The sequence below is a fragment of the Prionailurus viverrinus genome, chromosome B1 (genome assembly GCF_022837055.1).
Source record: "Prionailurus viverrinus isolate Anna chromosome B1, UM_Priviv_1.0, whole genome shotgun sequence".
Lineage (NCBI taxonomy): Eukaryota > Metazoa > Chordata > Mammalia > Carnivora > Felidae > Prionailurus > Prionailurus viverrinus.
Genome location: NC_062564.1, coordinates 74,478,526 through 74,502,253, shown reverse-complemented (window position 1 = coordinate 74,502,253; position 23,728 = coordinate 74,478,526). Strand labels below are relative to the sequence as shown.

The window sequence follows — 23,728 nt, the reverse complement described above, 5'->3', positions numbered from 1 at the left end:
CCAGTCCGAGCCACTGCACTGATTAATTAAACATGGTAAACCACCGAAGCACGCAGGAACTTGGCACCGCCTTGAATTTAATTGTCAAAATGAAAAGTGTGATCATGAAACTCCGCTGGAGGGAAAAACAACACTTGATACTGATGTGCTCATCAGTGTGGACATTAATGTAATTAGGAATCCAGTGAAGACTGGGAGGTTATCTTCCAGGCATGCTCAGGACAGCTAGAGGCAACTTTGAATTATCCAGGCTGGATAGTGGCAGAGCAAGTGCTTTGTTTGCTTCTTTTTGCTTTTAGTTTTTGCTAGAGTCAGAGCAAGACAAAGAATAAGGGGTAGTGTGGCGCTGGGAAGTTTGTTGTATCAGTGCATGGCAGGGCCTTGTGTTTCGCCTCAGGCTTCCCCATAAAGGACATCTTCAGGCTGTGAAGGGGCTTGGGAAGATCAATGACAAGGAACTCAGACTGGGTAGGCCAGCAGCACAGCTGTGGTTGTGGGTTCCAGCTGCCAGTCAGACTCACAAGGCACAAATAGTTTTAATCTGAATTTATGGTTAGGAAACATTGACACAAAATATACAGCAGGAGATACGGCACCTTTATCCCACTGGCGACCCAGCAGCTTCCTCTGCCCCCTTACCCACTTAAGGTATGTACCAGGGAGGAGACCCAAGGTGTGTGGGGGTTACGACACACAGCAGTCAGAGCCCCTTTTCCCTACCAATCTTTTCTGCCATCCTACTTATGTAGCCACCCCACAGTCTTACTGGTACACACCACAGATGAAGCACACATAACATTCCCCATTTTTCTTAACTGTAGTGTTTTCAGAGGAACACTGCTGTGGGCAAATCAGGTCATTCTCAGGCAGGCCTGCCTCAGCCCAGGCCTCCTGTTAACTTTGTACCCATGGTAGGTGTTGTGGGTTGAATTCTGTCTCTCAGAAAGATAGGCCGAAGTCCCTAACCCTGTACCTGTGACCATGACCTTGGAAATAGAGACTTTGCAGATGTAGTCAAGTTAAGATGAGGTCATACTTTACGTGGGTGGGGGTCCTTTAAGAAGAAAAAAGAGAGACACAGAGAGGGAAACTCCATGTAAAGACCCAGAGATGCACAGGGAGAAGACAGACATGCGACAATGGCAGTAGAGGCTGGAGTGATGCCTCTACAAGCTAAGGAACACCTGGGACTACTAGAAACTGGGAGACACAAGGAAGGATCTTCCCTGAGAGTCTTTGGAGGGAGCTTGAGCCTGCCGAAGTCCAGGTCACCTCTATGACACAATTGTTGTAACACCCTGGCCTGGTCACATAACCTTTCTGAATCTCAGTTTCCACTCTAATAATGATGCCTGCTCTGTTTCTAGATTTCACTGCAGACCAAAGAGAAAATGTACTACGAAGGTGCTTTCTAAACTATAAACCGTCAATCAGATATGAAGAATTGTCTCTCCCTAATGCTCCAACTATTTTTCAATTCAGAGATGAACATTTACCTTTATATCATGTTATGTTACTCATTCATTTCTGGAAGGACTTTTGTCATTCTACATCTCCTCACTGGGCACCTACTGTGTGATAGGCACTGCACTAGGGGCTGGGGAGTTGGAGGTAAAATACGGAGCCATCAATAGTTTTCAGCAAAGAATGCTATGGAGCACATAGGGGTGACACCCAATCTAGACCGGGGGTGGGGGGGGAGGGGTTAGGATTGGAGGAGGAGTCAGAGAATCCTTCTTAAAATAGGTAGGGTCTTTACTGAGTTATGAAGAATTCGAAGGAGTTAAACAGAGGAAGGAGTCAGGAGAGGATAACATTCCCAGCAGAACAAATGGAATGTGAGCCTAGAGATTAGTGTTTCTATAACGAGTGCTATTGGTAATGTTAGAGGATAAATATAAATGTACTCGTATGAAATTTTCCCAGGTATTGGAAAATGTTTGGCATCCCTGCCCCCAGGCACTAACTGTCAGTAGTACCTGCCTACTCCCCAAGCACACAATCAATATGACAGCCAAAAATGCCTCTTCACATTTCCAAATGCATACCCCACCACTTCATGGGGGGGGGGGGGGGAGAGGCGTGTATCATTTCCTAGTTGAGAGCCACTGCTAAAAAATGCATGGTGGCATGTCTTAAGAATTAGAGTATGACTGGGGAGGACAGTTGGAGAAAAACGAGGAAGGCAGAGGCCACATCATGAATGGCCTTATATGTCATCCTAAGGAGTTTACTTTCTAGGAAAATTTCCTTGATCAGAAATAGGTAGACCATATATGAAGGGCTTTGGATTGAACTCGGCACGTAATACATGGTTGGTACATTTTGGATCTCTGTCTCCCAGAATCTTGCCAAACCCAAGTTTAGTTAGCACGTATCTGTTCTTTTTATAGGCACTGTCTGTATACTTCCTTAGTGTACATCCCAAGTTGGCTGATGACAGTTAACTCACTAATGTCTATTCAACTGGAGGAAAACAGTGAGGAGGGGCAAAATGCCTCTAAGAAGTCAGTGAGGTGTGCAGCCGTCTCCATCCCAAAGAGTTGAAGTGCTTCTCTGCTATCGAAGCCTTACGGTGTAGTTGTGTGATGCCTCAATATAACTCGGAAAGGAGCTGAGCCACTATATACCAACAGCCACTACCACCACCATCTATCTACCTGTTGCTTGCCAGGGAGTGTCAAGGAGGAGCTGCTGTGGCCTGCTAACCCATCCCGTGGTAACGCAAGGCCCGGCTTGTAAAGGGTTGTATTCATTTTCCAAGACATGCACTAAAAATGAGGCTGTGTTTTCCTATAATAAACAACATTATAGTCTGTTAGGCTGCAGACTGGGTCCTCCGAACCCATTCACCCATACAGTACTTAAATCATGGTGATGAAGCTATTCAGAAACCCACCTGTCCTAAGGAATGCTGTTTCCAAGAAAGAGATATTCCCAATTCCAAGTAAAACATCAAAAACATACATGACCCTCATTTATTCTACCTTCACCCGAGGCTCTAGCCACACTAAACTACCACTCTCAATTCCTGTGAGCCATCTCTTGCCTCCAAGCCTTTGCCTGTGCTGTGCTCTATGCCTGTAATGTAACCCATGCCTCCCTGCCCCAGCCTGTCCCTCCTGTGGGCTCCCAGAGCCCTCCACTCCCTCTGCTGTCAAAGCACCTACCACTCCGTGTTGCAACTGCCTGCTTATTAATCAGTCTTCCACACTAGATTTCAACCTTCCTGAGGGCTGAGAAACAGTTACATTTTTCTCTGTATCCTCATGCCTACTCAGTGCCTGGCGCACACTAGACATTCAATAAGTATTCATTGGAATGAATGATCAAATGAGTAAGTGAACCTTCAGTGACTGCAACCCCAGCCAGAAGACTAAGGATCTCTCCCACTTTCCCACTATCTTCTGAGAAGAGAGACTCCCTCCAGTTGTATGCCCCAGAGTTTGGGTTGAGTGGAGGAAAAGGAGAGAGGCCAGGAGGATGTGCCTCAAGAGAAGTCAGCATTCAGTGCATTTGGCTTCAGACAGGCCAGCAGCAGCACCAAGTCGGGCTCCTTTGTGAGGGACTGTCTTAGGAAGAGGACATGGTAAAATGGAGTGGGGGTAGCCTGCCTGTAGTTTTAGGGGTTGGTTCTAATTAAATTAAACTTCTAAACCAGAACATATGTCCACCCAAACACCTGTACAGGAATGTTTATAGCAGCATTATTCATAACAGCCAAAAAGTGGAAACAACCCAAGTGACCATCAACTGACAGATGGATAAATAAAACATGCTATATCCATACGATGGAATGTTTTTCTACCATAAGAAGGAACAGAATACTGTCACATGCTATAGTATGGATAAACACTGAAAACATTATGCTGAGTGAAAAAGGCCAGATACCTAAGACACATATTATATGATTCCATTCATGACCAGAATCTATAGAGGGAAATCTATAGAGATAGAGAGTATATTAATGGTTGCGTAAGACTGTGGGGGGTGGGAAGGTAGAGGGTGATAGCTAAAGGGCACAGGGTTTCTTTTGGAGATGATGAAAATGTTCTAAAACTGGCTGTGCTGTTGGTTGCCCACATCTGTGAATATACTAAAAGCCATTGACTTGTACAGTTTAAATGGATGAATTATATGGTATGTGAATATCTCAATAAAGCCATTAAAAAAAAAACTTGTAAAGTAGGGTGTTAACCTGGGCTTTTGAGAATTGTGTACCACCTGAAATAGCATGGCAAAATTGGCATGTCTGGGGTCTATTTCACTGGATACTGACACTCACTCACCCACACCTTTGATGGTAATCATCACTGCTCTGTAGAGCTGAGTGCCCCATGACAGGGCTCAATGCAATGCCTGACTGCATGGAAAGGATGTGTTGAATATTAATGTAATCAAATGTGTGAATTAACAACTTTATTTAAATAAAAGGTTTCATGTCCAATTTAAAATTTTTTTAATGTTTATTTATTTTTTAGAGAGAGAGAGAAAGAGAGAGAGCTATAGAGCGTGAGCAAGGAAAGGGCAGAGAGAGGGAGACACAGAATCCAAAGCAGGCTCCAGGCTCTGAGCTGTCTGCACAGAGCCCGATGCGGGGCTCTAACTCACGAACCACAATCATGACCTGAGCTGAAGTCAGACGCTTAACTAACTGAGCCACCCAGGCACCCCTCATGTCCACTTTTAAACTAGTAACTAAGCAAAGAATATAATGCAGTATGGTTCCCTGCCTCCCCTGCTGTAGAAAAGGGAATGATTGTAAATTCCGTTATGATATGTAAATTTTTTTAATTCTAAAGTATTATTTGTAGTAGGATCTAATTGTTTTTCTATGGCTACTTGATCATTTTTATGTTATGAAAACTAAAAAAAAGTTTAGTCGTCTAATAGGAAATCAAGGTATATAGGTGTGCAAGGTTTGCCAAGTTTCTCAACCCTTAACTGAAACGTTCCCATCATCAGAAAAACAGCAGGCTCTGTTCACCCCTGAAGCAAATAAATATACTACGTGATTTTTGTCTGAATGATTAGGACCACAAAAAGCAGAGGAATGGCATTTGCATTATTTGACTTGGAGGGACTGTGTTTTATAGACCCTTTTCTGGGTAGATACCAAGAGGGGAAAAGTTAGTTGATGCTTGTTGAACTCGGCTGTTTTGCATATTTATAAGTTTACCTTTGTGTTTCAAGCTACTTAAAATCTAAGGAAACAGTATGTTTTCCCTAACGAAAGGAAGTGACTGTATGCTCTCACACCCACCGAAAACACTCCTCTAAATTTGAACTGAGGCATCGTATACCTAGTTTTCCTTCTAGGATCTATTCTCACCGCATCCCCCTTTTGCTTATCAGCACACCCCCTTTCCGATTTGTAACTCGGTGCCTGTCCGGGCTGCGTGGCGCTGGGAGACGTGCGCCGGGGGCTCTCCCCGGGTTAGCCGCGCGGCCACATTCCGGCGAGGGACCTCCGCGGCCCTGCACGAGAGCGTGGAAACAGCTGACTGCTGACTCAGAGGGGAAAGCAAGCCACCCGCGAATCTCATTGCAGCTCGCTGCTGCATCCCTATCCCATAATCCCTTGCTTGGTTTGCTGCAGTCTTTTCAACAGACGCTGAGTGAGAAAAAGATGTCCTGTAAGATAAAGATTGATTGGTTTGAATACCGAAAGGGGTCTCCCACTTGTTAATGACCCAGAAACATTCCTGCCGACTTTCCTGAGCCTTCTCTCTTTTCCTCCATTTTTCTTCTCTGTTCTGTTCATGAACTGGCACATCACTACATAGAGCAGAAGATATGCTGGGCTTCTGATGATGGCTGCACTGCATGGTAGGGAATTTTAACCAGTTTCTTTGCATGGTGCTTCCAAACTTGGGAGGTTAGCAGAATGTGCATTGTTCTTTTGGATTGCCGCGGAGCTGCAGCGACAGGCTTGGGAGGATTTAATTCTTTGCCTCGTTGATTAGTCTGTCTGCAGAAATGGGTAGGTCCTAAATGTTCTGATTGCTGAGTATTATGCCAGGTGGATAGCTGATTTCTCCTGCTCTCTCTCTGCTCTGGCTTTTTCTTTTTTTCTTTTTCTTTTTTTCTCCCTTCTCTCTCTTGGTGATGCTGCATGCTCTGTAACTATCAGATAGAGGGAGACCCATTCTTTGCTTAAACAAAGGCACCAAATTAACCAGAATAGGGAGAGAGGCATGCAAGATTTTCTTTCTTATCAAGTTCCTAATGTGATCTGACTAGATTTTTATCTTTACTAGTCCTCAATTTTAATGTGTATTCAGCTTATTTTAAATAAAATATTTCCCTCCTGGCATTTCTCTGTTGGGTGCGAAGATGGGGATGAAGTATTTAAGTTGCTGGATTCCTTCCTCCATACCCCAGGGTGGAGGAGAATGAACCATTCAACCCTTCCCCCACTCGGTCCTCTGTTGGAGAACCCTGGGGTTGAGTTCCCAGTTACCATTGGAAACCCATTCATTCATAATGCATGATTCGACCCTCTGAATTCTAAATGCCATTGATAATCAGCAAATATGCAGAAAATGATTTGGGCTTTTTTTCTTTTTTAACATTTTTTTTTTTTTTTTTTTTTTTTGCCTGCCTTTGAAGTAGACTCAAATCTGGGTGGAGTTCAATGGTAGCTTTACACAGGGGGGGGGGTGAAAATCCTTGGGTTGGACCTTAGATTTGCTTCCTGAAACAGTGGCTACGATTATTCTGACAGCTTTCTCTACTAGTGTGCCCCACCCTTTCATTATTCCTTATTTTGGGAGGATAGGAAAGCAAGTAGGAAGGCTATTTATTTTAAGCTAAATTTAAATATTAATAAGTGGATTTCTGAACCAAAAGGTAAAATGGTATCTGTCTTAAGATAGATTCAAAATCATTGCTTTCAGGAGCAGATCTGGATTCAGAATGAAGCATTTTAAAAATTATTAGTTTGTTTCTTTGGCTTAGATCGTATTACTGCAGTTTTATTCTTCGTGAATAATTGTTAGAGGTTTTTGTTATTTTTTTTAGATTAGAATATGTAAGGAGAGCCATTTGTTTGTCCAGATTCTTCAATTGATTTCTTAAGTATTAGGATTCAGTTCTGCTTAGCGTGAACCTATTTTCTGGTGTCTTTCATTATTTTCAGGCAGACGCTTCAGCAGCCCCGGACCTAACCGTCTGTTAATGTTAAATAATGCACGCCCCTCCCAAGCGAGCAAGCACACAATGAGAAGTTTCATGTGTGCTGTGGTATGAGAAAGCAGCTTTTTGTTACAGAGACGTTGAGTCGTGGCCTATCCTAAACCTCTAAGTGTTTCTTTCCAGTTTTCTCCTAGAAAGACCCAAGTGATTTGCATTGGAAAGGTTAAAATAGGACTGAATGTACAAATGTTCTCTGATACAATGTGCCTGTTTGGAGAAATAGGAATCCAGGATATATTCCATATATTTTAAAAATGGAGAATGAAATCTATACATATTTTTCACCAGAGTTAATGTTATAATCCTGAGATGACTTTTTTTTTTTTACTTACATGAAAAAAGCTTCGTGGATTTTTTTGCTTGTGAAATAAGCAAAAACACTCATTCTTTGTCTTACTAAAAATTGAAAACGTCCTTCATTTGGATATTTGGAGACATTAATTACTCCAAAGTTATGACTTTCTTGTATCTATCTTTAAGTCGAAGAAATTCTAAATGTGTAGCAATTTTTAAAAATTTAACCTAAGCTTAATTTTTAAGACTCCCTTGTGCTTTTTTTCATCATCTCTCTGATAAAGCTAAGACTTTAACAAAACATTTGAATGTATTATTGAAATGTATGGAGGAGAAATACTTCTACACTTTAAAAAATTTGCTGCCAAATTATTTACTCTCATAGGTTTTTTTTCTTTAAAAAAATGTGACTGAATTACTTCTAACTACAGCATAATTATAATTTGCACACACCTGTAATTGTTTTTTTGAAAATGTCTGATGCCAGCTGTGCCCTTTATTACTTATGTAAGGATTTGAGTGTCAGAATAGAATTTGTCCTATAATGGGGCTGGCTATTAGAGTTCTCTGAATATTTTTATTGTGCAGGTTGTCTGAAATGAACAGATCAGGTTTCCTCCTAGAATTTGAAGGTTTAGGTTAAACCAGATACTGAGGGAAAAAAATGAGCCCAGTGTAATTATTCAAACAGCACCTTGGAAGGAACCTTCATTACTGCTTTCTGCGTGCTAGTCTTTCTACCCTCTTTTACTTTACCCTCTTCTGCCTTCATGTTCTCAGTCACCTCCGTTCCTCCATTAAGTGTTTTTCATTATTCTTCTTGAAAACTTATTAAGGTAAACATTTATTCTAATCAGCAACAGAATTAAATAACGCACTTCCTATCCACCAGGGACAAAAGGGGATTTGCTGTTGCACAGGCCTATGTCTTTTGAAGTTCTGATGTAGAAGAAATTTCTCCTCCCCCTTCTTGCTAACCTTGCCCAATTTCCAGAGCTTAGGGCCTTGGCCTTCCTCTGTCTTTTTTGTGGTCCCAGAATATGCAACCTCCTTGTAGTCCCAAAGGAAAGCAAGGAAAGAGTCTTGGCAAGGTGATGGATGTGGGGAGAGGAAACCCCACTCATCCTGACTGTCCCAAGGCACTGTGGATGAGTGTTAATCAGCCTGACCACTTAACACTCAATCACACAGACCCAGCTTTCTGTACCTTAGAAAACCCAAAGCAAATCTTAAGAACCGACTTAATTGCATCGTAAAAGGTGAGGATGTCTATGAAGAAGGCAAAGACAAATAGTTATCTATACTAAGAGGTAGAGGAAATAGGCATAAATATTCTAAAGATGAGTTGGGGGCTTGACATAAATCAATTTCCGTGTGGTAAAACCCAGCAACCTCGGGAAGCTGTCATACATTGGACCCTGGAAATGATAAGAACCTTTGGAAAGCTTGGGCACATCCTTGCCTGCAGACAGAAGTTAAAGTGAATGGCTTCTGGAATACACACCCACTCACCCCCAAACACACGCGCTCATGCATGTACTATCAGAAAAGATATTGCATCTGGCCTTCTAATTTACAAAATGGCCCATTTGGGAGGCTTGATTTATCTGGAAATAGGTCACCCTGTTTTAATTTCACTGAAGATTGTCCTCTTTTCTTTCTTCTAGTTAAGTCCTCTGTAACAATGCAAATTCAGTTGCAGGTGAATAAAAATATGCTCATAAATTTAAAAACTAAAAATACTTTGTTTCTTTAGTCATGTTTTAACCTGTGCCTTGAGCTCTAGGTACCATCTGTCCTGGCAGGTAAAAGATAGAACATTGTGAGTTATAGATAATCCTAATAGTTCGAGATTTTCTTTCTGTAAACGCGCCAGAAAAATTTTTAACTTCTTGGGAAGCTGATTTTATTTTTTATTTTTATTTTTTAACAATTCAGAATTTACTGCTTTCTGCTTTTAAAATGTTATTTATTTTTGAGGGAGGGAGAGGGAGGGGCAGGGGGAGAGAGGGAGACAGAAGATCTGAAGCAGGCTCCACCAGGCTGAAGCAGAGAGCCGAATGTGGGGCTCGAACTCCCAAACCGTGAGATCACCTGAGCTGATGTCAACCACTTAACCGACTGAGCCACGCAGGCACCCTGGGAAGCTGATTTTAGCCTGTCTGCGTCGTTGTCATTGGCAGTAAAAATGTAACCATACTAATAAATTAATCCAGCTAAGTGGCAACAAAGAGAAGCAGTAACCCAGGAATGCCATAAAATTAAACAGAAGTGGAATCTAGTGCCTTTAGGATGGTGTATAATCAAATATGCTGACTCTTACCCACAAATCACATGTTAAAATTTTATTTTCCAAAGGAATCTTGACCTGTTTCCCAACCGTGTTTCCTAGCCTAGCCAACAAGTTTTCCCCCAACTCTCTCCCCTTCTCAAGCAGAGTGCTTTCAATTTGTCTTTTGTCTTCTACCCTCCCTTCCTGCTCTTCCCCCTCTGGTGTCAGCAATAAAAAGTTTGGATAATTATCTGATCTAACTGGTATACTCTGGGGTGGGAATTGTGGTCCCAACCCTAGAATTGTGGACCCAGGCATTTTCCTTTTGTTTCTTCTCCTCTCAAGTTCTTCTTTTCCACTTGGTTGTCATTTCCACCAAGTTCTAGGGGATTTGAGGACGTGAGCCAGGAAAAATACCAGAGGTGACGTGAGGGAAGAAATGCTAGGATGGGGGGTTTTTCTATGCGCAAGGATTTTGTTACATGCATATTGCATTGTTGTTACAAAAGCTGTTTAGTGGGCACGCCCCACTAATGAGGAATTTTTGTGTCAACTTTCTTAGACTTTGTATTTCCGCACACATGTGTCCTCAGTGGTTCTCAATTCCCGTTCCGCCTTTGTGAGTGTGTTTAAGTATGTCACTGAATATTTACCCTCTGGCTGACGGCTTGTGTTGCTAAAGATTAGACGATCACGTGGGAAGGCAGGTAATGTCTGATGTCAAATGAAAACATTCACATGACTGATGACAACCATGCTGTTTTTGTGTACTAAGTCAGCCAGTGCCGCTTTTTTCTGCTACTGGGACTGAGTCCATTCCCATGTTATACTTTATTTGCTCAGTTCATTCAAAGAAATAATGAGTGTCTATCACGTACGAGGCACAGTTCTAGCTGCTGCAATCCTTGCCTTCGTGAATCTTACATCCTAGAGAGGTGGGGAGGAGACAATATGCAAGATAAACACATTACATACTATATCAGAAAGTGACCGTTGCTACAGAGACAGAAAGCAAGGACGGGAGATAGCAAGTCCTGGGGGCTGGGGGGCAAGTTTCAATTTTAACCAGAATGGTCAGATTGAGAAGGTGCTATTGAACAGAGAAGTAGAGAGGAGGACCAAACCCCTCTTGTAAGCAGTATTGCTGTTGGTTTTCCACTGACAAGGAGCCTCAGCCAGTCTCCCCACATAGCGAGAGCTCTCATAGCTAGTTAATGTCAACAGCACCCTAATGTTGGCTATTTATGTAGTTTTAAAATGGCCCTTCTTAGAGCGCCTGGGTGGCTCGGTCAGTTAAGAGCCCAACTCTTGATTTTGGCTCAGGTCATGATCTCATGGTTCATGAGATCGAGCCCCAAGTTGGGCTCTGTACTGACAATGTGGAGCCTGTTTGGGATTCTCTCTCTTTCTCTCTCTCTGCCCCTCCCCCACTTGCTCTCTCAAAATAAGCTAAAAATTTTTTTTTTTAAATGGCTCTTCTTGCCATCGCTTCTCTGTCATTTCCTCTGTGTTGGCCTTTTGTCGGTATGTAGAGTGCTAGTTCCTGCATCCAAGAGGATTCGGGTTCCTTCAGAGACAAAGCCCATTCCATGCATGCTTGTAGGTGCTCCTGTCCAGAAATTGGTTTTGCAGATCTCCAGGGGAAGAGTAGTTCTATATGCTGATCTCTTTCACTATCATGCGCTTATTTCTGCTGGTCATGCGAGTAAGAAGGATCTCTGACACTTCAGAAACCAAGATGGCGAAAGGAGAACAGCCAAGAATCTAAATAAGTATTTATTGCTCTTCTAATGAAAGCAACCAGAAACTGTGGTAGTGCCCGGACACTTTAAAGGCTGTATACATTTTATGTATGTTCCTCGCGGCGTATTCAGACTGATGGAAAGCTTCCTGTGGTGCTTGTTAGCACATTCTGTGCCTCCATTTTTCTCGGTACTTTATCCCTTTAGGAGTAGTCAAATTGTCTTTCTATTGTGGGTATCCAGTTATATTCAGGGAATGATCATTACCCTGGCAAAGTCTCGGTTTGGGGATCTTTGGGGCTTGGAAGCCTTTTGTGTTGATTCTGAGAGTCCTAAAAATCCAGATGTCTTCAACAGGTCGCTTGTGACAGATCTGTAATATTGTCATGCTTTTAAATTAGTGTTAATGAGTCAACTTAATTTACCATATAAATTAACAATACTAACAAAGACTTACTCCCACCCACTTCAATAATTATCATAAAATTGGAGTGAAATATTTTTATTTCAGCATCAGAACATAATGATGTGAGCTCAAGAAATTTCATTTACTCAAATCATACCATTTGATTAAAACAAATGGTTTCTCCTTGCCCAAACCCTAAAATTCTAAGGTTAAAAAAAAAAGAGTGAAATCAATGCGATGTTTTCTCTGTACTTTTTTCAATACTCAGCATGACTGATTATTTCAAAGGGGGATATGAAATTTTTCAAAAGCTATTGAAATTAAAATTATTTTTAACTTATTTTAACTGAAAAGTTCAATATAATTTTTTAAAAAGTTATTTATTTGTTTTAGAGATAGAGAAAGAGTGTGAGCAGGGGAGAGTGGCAGAGGGGGAGGGAGGGAGGGAGGGAGGGAGGGAGAGAGAGAGAGAGAGAGAGAGAGAGAGAGAGAGAGAGAGAGAATCTTAAGCAGGCTCTGTACTCAACTTGGAGCCCTGATGTGGGACTGGATCCCGCGACCCTGAGATCAGGGGTCTCAGCCAAAATGACCTGAGCCAAAATCAAGAGTCATATGCTCATCAACTGAGCCACCCAGGTGCCCCTTAGATATAATTGAAAATATATATATATGGAACACATCATGAATTTTTGTGTCATCCTTGCTCAGGGGCTGGGCCAATCTTCTGTATCATTTCAATTTTAGTGCTGCTGAAGTGAGCACTCCATAATTTTTATTACACACACACAAAGTGTTAATCTTGTTTAAGATTAGGTATCAGATAAAGCAGAAGACTTGAAATCTGAGCTTTCTGATTCACTGATTTTACTGGGTGACCTTGAGCAAGTCATTTAAACCCTCGGCTTTGGTTTCCTTATCTTAAAGACAGACAAATCCATTCCTTCCCTTTTCTGATGTCATGGGGATGTGGTTAAGAAAAGCAGATGATGTGCCAATACTTTGAGCTCCTGAGAGATGAGCCACATTTAATCCAATCAATGAATATCATTCTCTACTCTAGTTCTTTAGGGAGACATTCTAGGAAAGAGAGAGCAGATAGTGCTGGCTAATTAGATATGTCGCACTCACGCTGTTTTAACTAATGCAGCGAGTTCTGTTCAGATGTGACACTCTTGTATAGCAGGTTCACAATGTTCTGTCTGTTTATGAATCATGCTCTTTAATGAGCTTATCTAGAAAGTATAGAGTTGGGATATGGGTGTGTCCTATATGTAACTATACTCAATTATGTATAACTAGTAGAATTTTTTAAATGTTTATGTATTTATTTTGAGAGACAGCACACACATGCAGGTGAGGGGTAGAGAGAGAGAGAGAGAGAGAGAGAGAGAGAGAGAGATGGAGAGAGTGCAGAACCCGACTTGGGGCTCAATCTCACAAACTGTGAGGTCATGATCTGAGTTGAGTTCAAGAGTCAGATGCTCCATCTACTGAACCACCCAGGTTCCCCGATAGAATTTTCTTATTACAAGTTGACATACTTTTTAAAAATGTGGTGAATTGGTGGGGAGAGAGAAGAACTATCATTCATGTTTGAAAAAAATTTCCATTAAAAATTGTAGAATTGTTGATTCTGTAAATATGGTATTTCCCAGCTTCAAACACAGGTCCCAGGCCAAGTTAAAATATTATATATAAACCAAGCTTTTATAGTACATACAGCCTTCTCAAAGCACACGGTCAAGGGAGGTGTGGTGGTTTAAGGAGTGAACAGGCTATGGGTTTTGCATTCTGGCAAACTTCTTAACTGAGCCAAGGTTTTCAAAAATCTGTGGAATGAGAATAATATTACTTCCTGCCTAGGTCATATTGAAAATTAACAAATTTTTTTTTGTAAAGAGTGTTTCTGTTGGGAATTGGGGGGCTGTAGACACCTTACCAAATATTTAGAAAATTAAGAAGTGAATTTTAGCTTAACCTTGGTTTACCCTTTTGGAATAGAAGCCAGATGTTCTTCAAGGTGGTAAATGAAGCTGTGTTTTATGTTGTAATTTTACCCTCCCTTGGAGGCCCTCTGCATTTTTCTCTCTTGCCCTCTTCTAATTCTCTTTTTCTGGCACGATTCCTGACATTTTGAAACCTTCTCTGAATTAATTAATTTCACCAGGTCCCTCAGATTCCCACACATGAATACCAACAGACATTTCTTAAAATGTTAGGAATTATCTGCCTTTGTCCCTGCTCTGTGGCAAATACATTTTAGCATAGAATCTATAAACCTTTAGTTCTGAAGAGAACACTCTGAACCACATACAAAGGTCTTAATAAAAAGTTCTAATTATTCTGGAGCACCTGGGTGGCTCAGTCGGTTAAACGTCCGACTTCAGCTCAGGTCGTGATCTCATAGGCGGTGAGTTCGAGCTGGGCTCTGTGCTGACAGCTTGGAGCCTAACTCGGATTTTGTGTCTCCCTCTTTCTCTGCCCCTTTTCCCACTCATGTTCTTTCTCTCTCTCTCTCTCTCTCTCAAAAATAAATAAATATTAAAAAATTTTTTAAACAAGTTCTAATTATTCCATCCTTGCATGTTAACAGTATGTAGGGGAGGGAAAACTTTTTCTCAACACACTTCAATTCTGTTCCTGAAGACTGCAAATTAAACTGACAAAAGACAGATTATCAAGAGAAAAGGATGTACACATTTTACTGGTAGTTTATTTTTCCAACATAATATATAATATTCTAAGTTTATTAATTTAATATTTTTAATTTTACATGCATGGGAGCTTCACAGAAAAGAAATGAAAACCCAGAGAGGCAGTTGGACCTGGGGGCTTATATACTGTTTTAACAAAGGATGACAAATGGTGGAGAAATGGCTAGATAAAGGAAAAGGAGGTTTAGGGACAGTAAATTGTAGGAAAGTGACCAGGAAATGTATGGTCCATAAGGGTTGTTGAGTAAGATTTGCTATGTAGACTCCTCTCCCATGCTATCTCTGGTGATAATTAAGAGTCTCCTCTTTTTGGTATGGGAGAGTGGGGCACCTTTACAAATGAAAATTTCCTTTGAAAATGGGAAATCGATGCCCTGCTTTTAAGCAGGGGGGAGAGGACAGAATGCCCCTCGCCAACCACCAGCTAGCTGCCTTACCGTGTCTGCTGTTTCTCAAGTGCCTCCAGCTCAAAATAATCCTTATGCCAAGATGGCACATTTTGGAGTGACATTTTGATCCCCTTCAAGTACAATAGTTGGGAAACCATTTTATCTTAGTAAGACTGTTCTATTTGATATAGATTATACTTTTATAAGACTGTAGGTATAGAATCAAATAGAGTCATAAATGAAGGCATGAACAGGCAGAGCTGTATAAGTATTTGGCCCCTCGGTTACCCCTGCTTGCAAAGCCAGCAGGCATGCCTCTTTGTGCAACATACGTCTTCTAATTTGTTTTGTTTGCATGGTGAACATGTGATCATTTTATTGATTTACAAAATAAACAGGCATTTCACTGTGTGCCTCATCCAGCATTGAGGGTTGGTTATGGTCATTTTGAGGTCACTGGCATGGAATTCTACCTGTATTCATAACACGGTGTCTGTAGTGAATGAACCAATGATTGATTTGCACTTACAAGTTATTATATATTTTTCCTGTCTGACAGCAGCAGCGTGCAGGGTCAAAGACAGCCGGCCTCCCATGTCAGTGGTCTAGGATGGCCAGTGAAGCCACCAACATCCCAAGTCCTGTGGTGCGCCAGATTGACAAGCAGTTTCTGATTTGCAGTATATGCCTGGAACGGTACAAGAATCCCAAGGTTCTCCCCTGTCTGCACACTTTCTGCGAGAGGTAAGCCTCCTTTGTGCTCAGAGAAGAGAGTTTCACAGACTGATCTCCTCCAGCTTACCAAGGGGTTATTTCCAGAGTTGTCCAGTTACCTATGGGAGACAATAACTCTTTTGTGCTTATGATAGATATCTAGAAACATAATCATGAGTTGCCAATGATTTACTCTATTTTATTATTTTTTTTTTAATTTTTAATCTTTTTATTTATATTTGAGACAGAGAGAGACAGAGCATGAGCAGGGGAGGAGCAGACAGAGAGGGAGACACAGAATCGAAAGCAGCCTCCAGGCTCTGAGCTGTCAGCACAGAGACCAACGTGGGGCTCGAACTCACGAATGGTGAGATCATGACCTGAGCCGAAGTCGGACGCCCAACCGACTGAGCCACCCAGGCGCCCCTAATTTACTCAATTTTAAATAACTACAAGTGAGAGAAAGCAATCTAGTAGCTACTGATTCATTCCCACAGGACATAGAACATTAAATATTTTAAGATTTCAAACATGTTTTAATTTCTCCCTTGTTTTTCGTCAATTTTTGCCAACCACAGTTCCCTCATACGGTATCTTTGGTGAGGGCCAATTAACAATCTATTATGGGGCACCTGGGTGGCTCAGTTGGTTGAGTGTCTGACTTTGGCTCAGGTCACGATCTCGTGGTTTGTGGGTTCGAGCCCCCTATCAGGCTCTGTGCTGACAGCTCAGAGCCTGGAGCCTGCTTCGGGTTCTGTGTCTCCCTCTCTCTCTCTGCCCCTCTCCTGCCCACATTCTGCCTTTCTCTCTCTCAAAAATAAATAAACATTAAAAAAAATTTTTTTAATCTATTATCTTCTCCCATACAACACATGAGGTAAAATACCTTAGTTAAAAGGGAGAGCTTCCTCTCAAAGATACTTCAGAAGTGGGGCACCTGGGTGGCTCAGTCGGTTGAGCGTCCAACTTTGGCTCAGGTCATGATCTCACATTCTGTGAGTTCGAACACCGCGTCAGGCTCTGTGCTGACAGCTCAGAGCTTGGAGCCTGCTTCAGATTCTGTGTCTCCCTCTCTCTCTGCCCCTTCCCTGCTCACGCTCTGTCTCTCTTGCTCTTAAAAATAAAAAAACATGAAAAATTTTTTAAAAAAAGATACTTCAGAAGACATATACTAATGGCACATTTGAACATAAAGATGTTGCAGATGAAGAAAAAAACTATGTGTATGAAATAATTACAAATTACCTGAACATGTAATTTGCTATATATGAAAACACATTTCTTTATCCTTCTTAGTTTTTTCCATTGAGTTAATCAGTTATCAAAATACATCTTTACTTTCTCGTTTAACTTAGTGCATAAGCAATTAAGCAGATAAAGTTTGTTAGTAATTAGTTTATCTGTGTCCTAATTTAAGTATTTCCCTAGTAAGGTTATATATTTTTTTTCTTAAAAATAAATATAGTAATTATGTTTTATAGCATTGTGTTAAATATATTTTCTATTATTATTAAATATACATAAGTAAAATGCTTTAATTCTTGTTATAGAATAGGAAGTGGTGTTTCCAATGGCTTCAAATCAGTGCTAATTATATTTACCATGCATTTAATATACATTTGTTAAAGTTGATTTACTTTGTAAGATCTCACGTGCAACAGAATAACCATATACATGCTGGTGATGGATAGACGGAGAAGGTGGATTTGTTACTGGCCGTTGTGGTTTTTTTGTTTGCTTTTTAGGGGGTTCTTTTGGGGTGTGTGTGTGTGTGTGTAGAGTTTTTGTTTGTTTTAGTAGTGGTATATAGGGCACTAGCACTTTTCACTTTATTTATTTTACACTTTGGTGCATTTAGTAATTTATAGTCCAAAATGACTAAATGGAGAGTGACTTCCCCCCCTCACTCAATGAATCTAGCTAAAACATGAATACCAGCTAATTGTCCCTGTGTCCCTGGGCTCACATGGTAAGATCATTATTTGATTTGCAGCAGTTGGCCTCTTCATATATAACACTGAGAGGCACTCAGTCTGAGCCTGGCAGAGCCTCCTTTCCCCGTGTTCAGTTCCCAGGCAGTCCGCTGTTTGGCTCCCATTTACGTGCTCTGACAGGTGAGAAGCAACAGTTTTGGGCTGTCCTGGGTCCGCCTCACGCCCTCTCAGTTGGGTCTCACCCAGTCTACTTCTGTTCCTCCGTCTAATGGCCGGTGGTAGAGATTTTCCAGAGCCTACCACAGCAAGTCCCTGTGGAATGCATGGAATGGGTTTTGAGAAGGTCACAGTGGTCACAATATGAAGAATATTAAAGGATAGAGGATACAAGGGTGGGTGACAGTGCATAGAGCCACTGCAGAAACCCAAGAAAGGCTGGTGTAAAGCAGATGATGAGAACTGGAAATGTTGGAAGGTATTTAGGAATTTCCAGCCTTTGGTGATGGGTTGGATGTGGAATATGAAGGACAGTTACGGTTTTCAGCATGGCTCCATCATTCCTAGATGAATGGATGGGGGTGCTGTTTGTTGAGATGGAAAGAGGACCCAGTTTGGGGAAAGAACATAGCTTTGGTTTTGGACATGTTGAGTCTTAGAGCTTGTGCGACATCTAAGAGGAGATGCCAAGAAAGCAGTTGGTGTAGAGATGAGGGGCTCAGAGGAGACGTTTGTGGAAGGAATAGAAATATGGGAGTGTTGTGTTTATAGCCCTGCACATGGATATGATGTCCCAGGGAGAGAGGGGTGCTAATGACAGAGCCTGGACTGGCCAGTAGAAAACCAACAGCAGACAGAAGGAGAAGGAGGACCAAGTGAGTGTGCTGTCACAAGCAAGAGAAGATAAAGTTTCAAAAAAGGAGAGGTGGGAGGCAGCGGTCACATTTAATGAGTGGTACTGGGAAGGATAGGAGTGAAAAATGTCTATTGTCTGGATTTGGATGCCCTCAGTGACCTTAGCAAAAGCTATTCTGTTTCTGGTATTGATTCAGTGCTAGGTACTTCTGTGACATAGGAAAGTCCATTAACCTCCTTGATGGCATTTTTCTTATCTACTTAATATGGGGAATGAGACGAAATCAGAAGTTTTCGAATTTCGTTTGGCAGAGCAACAGGGAAACATTATGTAGAGTAGTTATATAGAGCTTAGGTTCTGGTGCCTAAGAACCTGAGTCGCCTGGGTTTGAACTCCTGCTCTGCCCTTGACCACTGGAGTTCTGAGAGCAAGCAACTTTGCTTCTCTCAGCCTGTGTTTCCTTGGGTGTCTAAAGTACATACTTCAGGCGCACCTGGGTGGCTCAGTTGGTTAAGTGTCTGACTCTTTGTTTCAGCTCAGGTCATGATCGCACGGTTTGTGAGTTTGAGCCCTACATCGGGCACTGCACTGAGAATGGGAAGACTGCTTGGGATTCTCTGTCTCCCTGTCTCTCTGCCCCTCCCCATGCCCCTCTCTCTCTCAGAATAAATAAACATTAAAACATAAGTAAATAAAGTACCTACTTCGTACGGTTTTTGCAAGTACTGTGAATCTAGTGAGCAGGATCTATATGTCATTACTAGCAATGCGTTTTGCTAATTAAATGAATTAAGTTGATGCCTTTTGAGGAGAGGCAAGAAGAGATCATGTTGGTATGACTCCGGGTGTCCTATCCCTGCTTCAAACAAAACATTTCCACTGGGAGGTGTTTTGTTTTGTTTTTAAGGTTTATTCATTTTTCAGAGACAGAGACAGAACATGAGGTGGGGAGGGGCAGAGAGAGAGGGAGACACAGAATCTGAAGCAGGCTCCAGGCTCTGAGTGTCAGCACAGAGCCCAACATGGGGCTTGAACCCACAGACCGTGAGATCGTGACCTGAGCTGAAGTCAGATAGATGCCTAACCAACTGAGCCACCCAGGCGCCCCTCCACTGGGAGGTGTTTTTAACATGGGAGATCTGCATATGCTTTTGTATGCAACTATGTGTATGAAATAATTAAAAATTAACTGAATATGCAATTTGCTATATATGAAAACACATTTCTTTATCCTTCTGGAGTAGTTGTTCCATTGAGTTAATCAGTTATCAAAATACGTCTTTACCTTCTTATTTAACTTAGCACATGAGCAATTTCACTTATGAAGTTTGTTAGTAATTACTTTACCTGTGGCTTAATTTAAGTATTTCAACAGTAAGAGAAAACTTCAACCTGTTTCTCCCCATTGTAAAAATCCACAAATCTGTGAACATGACACTGGATATTGTAGAGCAATTCTTTGCAACCTTTTAAAAAATTTTTTTAATGTTTATTTTTAAGAGAGAGAGAGAGAAAGTGTGAGCGGGGAGGGGCAGAGAGAGAGGGAGACGCAGAATCCGAAGCAGGCTCCAGGCTCTGAGCTGTCAGCACAGAGCCCAACACAGGGCTTGAACTCACAGACTGCGAGATCATGACCTGAGCCAAAGACACTTAACCGACTGAGCTACCCAGGTGTCCCCTGCAACCTTTAATGGGCATATAAATCACCTGATTCAGACTCACCAGGCCTGGAGGAAGACCTAAGATTCTGCACTTCTTCCAAGTTCCCCGGAGAGGCCAATGCTGCTCACTTGGGGCAAGGTTCCCCAGAACACTACCAAAGTCAATGATGTTACTCTTTTCCTTGAGGGTTATCCTTTGCCTGATCAGTTGATAGGGGCGCGGGAGTACACATTACCTCTTGGTTGCTGAAATCTTATTTTCCTAGAAAAGGAAACTACACAGGGAGTTTCTGCAAAGTAGCCCATGTAGGTGCAGAGAATGTATGGTACCTGTGAGAAAAGGTGGTCCTGCTCTTGCTCGAGAGCCCACTGTGCTGACAGTCCACCTGCTTCTGCTCCCGCAACAGGTGCCTGCAGAACTACATTCCCGCCCACAGTCTAACCCTCTCCTGCCCAGTGTGCCGCCAGACCTCCATCCTGCCCGAGAAGGGGGTGGCCGCGCTCCAGAACAACTTCTTCATCACGAACCTGATGGACGTGCTGCAGCGAACTCCCGGCAGCAACGTTGAGGAGTCCTCCATCCTGGAGACGGTCACCGCTGTGGCTGCCGGAAAGCCTCTCTCTTGCCCAAACCACGATGGAAATGTAAGTGAGCCGATAGCAGACGCAGCCTGGGGGCATGACTGCTTTGATTTGGGTAGGCTTCGGGCAATCAGAGGTTATACGCTAAAGCAGAACTCCACCTGGAAAATGGGTAATTAGAAGGCATTTTTAGCAGTGCTCAGGCTATTTTGCCTGCTTACTTGCTCTGATCACATTCATTTAAATGATCAGATCAATCTTCATTGTGTCTATTAGCATGTATTATTAGTTTCCCCAGGAGAGCAAACCCATAACTATTTGCACAGTGGGTATTCTTGACCCACATAAATATCTACATAGTAAAATCTGGATAAAGATTAAAAATAGATACGTGCTGCAAATTGAGAATGATTATTAAAATATTAATTAATTACAGCTCTTTGTTTTTCTTTTGAGGGAAATTTTTCTCCTGCTCCATTAGGCCCTAATCCTTAATAATAAATAGAATTTGAAGATGTGTGAATCCTTGACAATAGATTCTAGATTTTGAATTCAAACGTATTTTCTGCTACTAGCAAGCATAATAGCTGAACCTGTGTGTACCATTAAATAACTGATTCACAATAGCTATGTCACCTGAAGAGGCCGCATTGTACAAGAGCACTGGCTTTGGATTTCAACTGCCTGGTTCAAACCCCGCTCTTCAACTTATTCCTGTGTCAGCTTTGGCACGTTTATTAAGCTCTCTGTGTCTCACTTTCTCATCTGTAAAGAAGAAGTAATAATTGTATTTACTAGGGACCCCTGAGTGGCCCAGTCGGTTAAGCATCCAACTTTGGCTCAGGTCATGATCTCGCGGTTTGTGAGTTCCAGCCCCGCGTCGGGCCCTGTGCTGACAGCTCATAGCCTGGAGCCTGCTTTGGATTCTGTGTCTCCCTCTCTCTCTCTGCCCCTCCCCTGCTTAGACTCTTTTTCTCTCTCTCTCAAAAATAAATAAACATTAAAAAAATTAAATAATAGTATTTACTATATGGGATTACTTGGAGAAGTAAATGTTTAAGTCATAGAAAGCATTATAGTTAGCTCTTGATAAATGTTAGCTATGAAGATTATTTCTCATCAGTGACTATTCACTTTTTTCTTTGTAATGGCCACTTCAAAAGTATTAGAAGCTGCTTATAATAGAAGGCATGGGTCTAGTAAAACCACTATCAAGCAAGCTATTAATTGTTAGAGCAAAGGAATAATTATTAGCCATAACTATTGTTTGTTGACCTCATTTCATGCCACTCTCTCTGCCCACCACACGGCAGCCTCACTGGCCTAGAACTTGCCAAGTGGCTTCCCACCTTGGGGCTTGATTATTCTCTGTGCCTTCTGCCCGGAATGCTCCCTGGCTAGCTCACCCTCATCCTTCATGTCTCTGCTCAACTTGCTCCCACACAGAGCAGTCTTCTGTAACTGAGACAAACCACCTCTGACACCCACTTATTAGCCATTACGTCACTTCCTGGATTTCCTTCCTGGCATCCACCATGCTCTGCTTGCCTTCATCTGTGTATTTGTTGATCTTCTGGCCTTACTTTTAGAAAGTGAGCTCCAGAAGGTCAGGGACCATGTTCACCATTATATTGCTAGCACTAAGCACAGTATCTTCTACATGGAAATGTAGAAACAAACAGAGACTATCTGTCCTGAACTTGCTATAACAAGGAATCAGCCACCGTCACTTCTGTTTTGGCAGAGACTCAAAGGCAGGCAGAGGAGTGGGAAAGCTCTACCGCAGACAAAAGGGAAAGCTTTAGGGATGTGCTGTTTGGAGGCTATTTGCATGGGGAAGCTGGAGACAGAGAGACAGAGCGCGAATGGGAGAGGGGCAGAGAGAGAGGGAGACACAGAATCCGAAGCAGGCTCCAGGCTCTGAGCTGTCAGCATAGAGCCCCACGTGGGGCTCGAACTCATGAACCGTGAGACCATGACCCAAGCCAAAGTTGGACGCTCAGCCGACTGAGCCACCCAGGCGCCCCTACGTATCTTTAATTAATTATTTAATTGAAAGCACACCAGGCTGTCAATAACCACGGTTTCCCATACAGTGTACTCCAAGGGAGAATTACCATGTAAGTTTTGTAAAGGAAACTTTAAATGGTGCCTTCAATTAGTTGAGCATTCTTCTTATGACCATTTCTCACACTGGCTCTCCCTGAGGATGTCTTCTCCTAGAGGAGCTCTAGCTCAGCTCAGGTCATGATCTCACGGTTTGTGGGATCAAGCCCTGCATCGGGCTCTGTGTTGACAGTGCAGAGCCTGCTTGAGATTCTCTCTCCCTCTCTCTCTGCCCCTCCCCCTGCTCTCTCTCCGATGCTCTCTCTCTCGCTCTCTCACAAGATAAATAAATAAACGTTTATTAAAAAAATGAAAGGAGTTCAATTCAAAAAGCTAGGGAAAACAACAAAGTAAATATATGGAACACGAAATAATAGAGATAAACTTGGTTTGAAAGTAATAAAACAATTGAGTTAATAAACCTAAGAGCTGTTTTTTTTAATTAGTGAAATAATTTGATATCTGGTAAAACAAAAAAGGGAAAATATATCAAATTAGGACTCTAACAGAGAGACACCAGTACAGGTAAAAGGAATATTTTAGAACAAATATATCAATGCTAGGTGCTAAAGGCTAATATACTTGAAAGTTTGAACGAAATGGATGATTATCTAGGAAACTGGAAGTGATCAAGAAAACCCGAGTAGGCTGCTAATTTTGCAAGAAACTGGTAAAACTTTATTTGAAACCTAATTCCTTCAAAACAAATATGTGTAAAACAAATATGATTCATAGTGTGGTCTGCATCTTAAGAAAAGATAGAAAACTTCCTAATTCACTCGTGATATACTCATAACTTTAATACCAAAATCTAGTGAAGACAGAAAAAGAAAACTATTAATCATTCGGTTCATGAAAATAACT

General features: G+C 41.8%; 1 protein-coding gene and 1 pseudogene across 5 annotated transcripts in view; one reads left to right on the top strand and one right to left on the bottom strand.

The window, feature by feature from the left end:
- Positions 1-23,728, top strand: part of TRIM2 (tripartite motif containing 2) — a 127,095-nt gene that overhangs the window by 53,797 nt on the left and 49,570 nt on the right. For 3 of the 5 annotated variants that reach the window (XM_047855979.1, XM_047855982.1, XM_047855983.1), the window contains exons 2-3: positions 15,574-15,758; positions 20,584-20,821. In XM_047855979.1, coding sequence (XP_047711935.1) covers positions 15,574-15,758; positions 20,584-20,821 — 423 coding nt within the window. The remainder of the gene's footprint in view (positions 1-15,573; positions 15,759-20,583; positions 20,822-23,728) is intronic. The other 2 variants (XM_047855980.1, XM_047855981.1) reach the window with 1 other exon arrangement.
- LOC125165045 (uncharacterized) lies at positions 12,575-12,673 on the bottom strand (annotated as a pseudogene).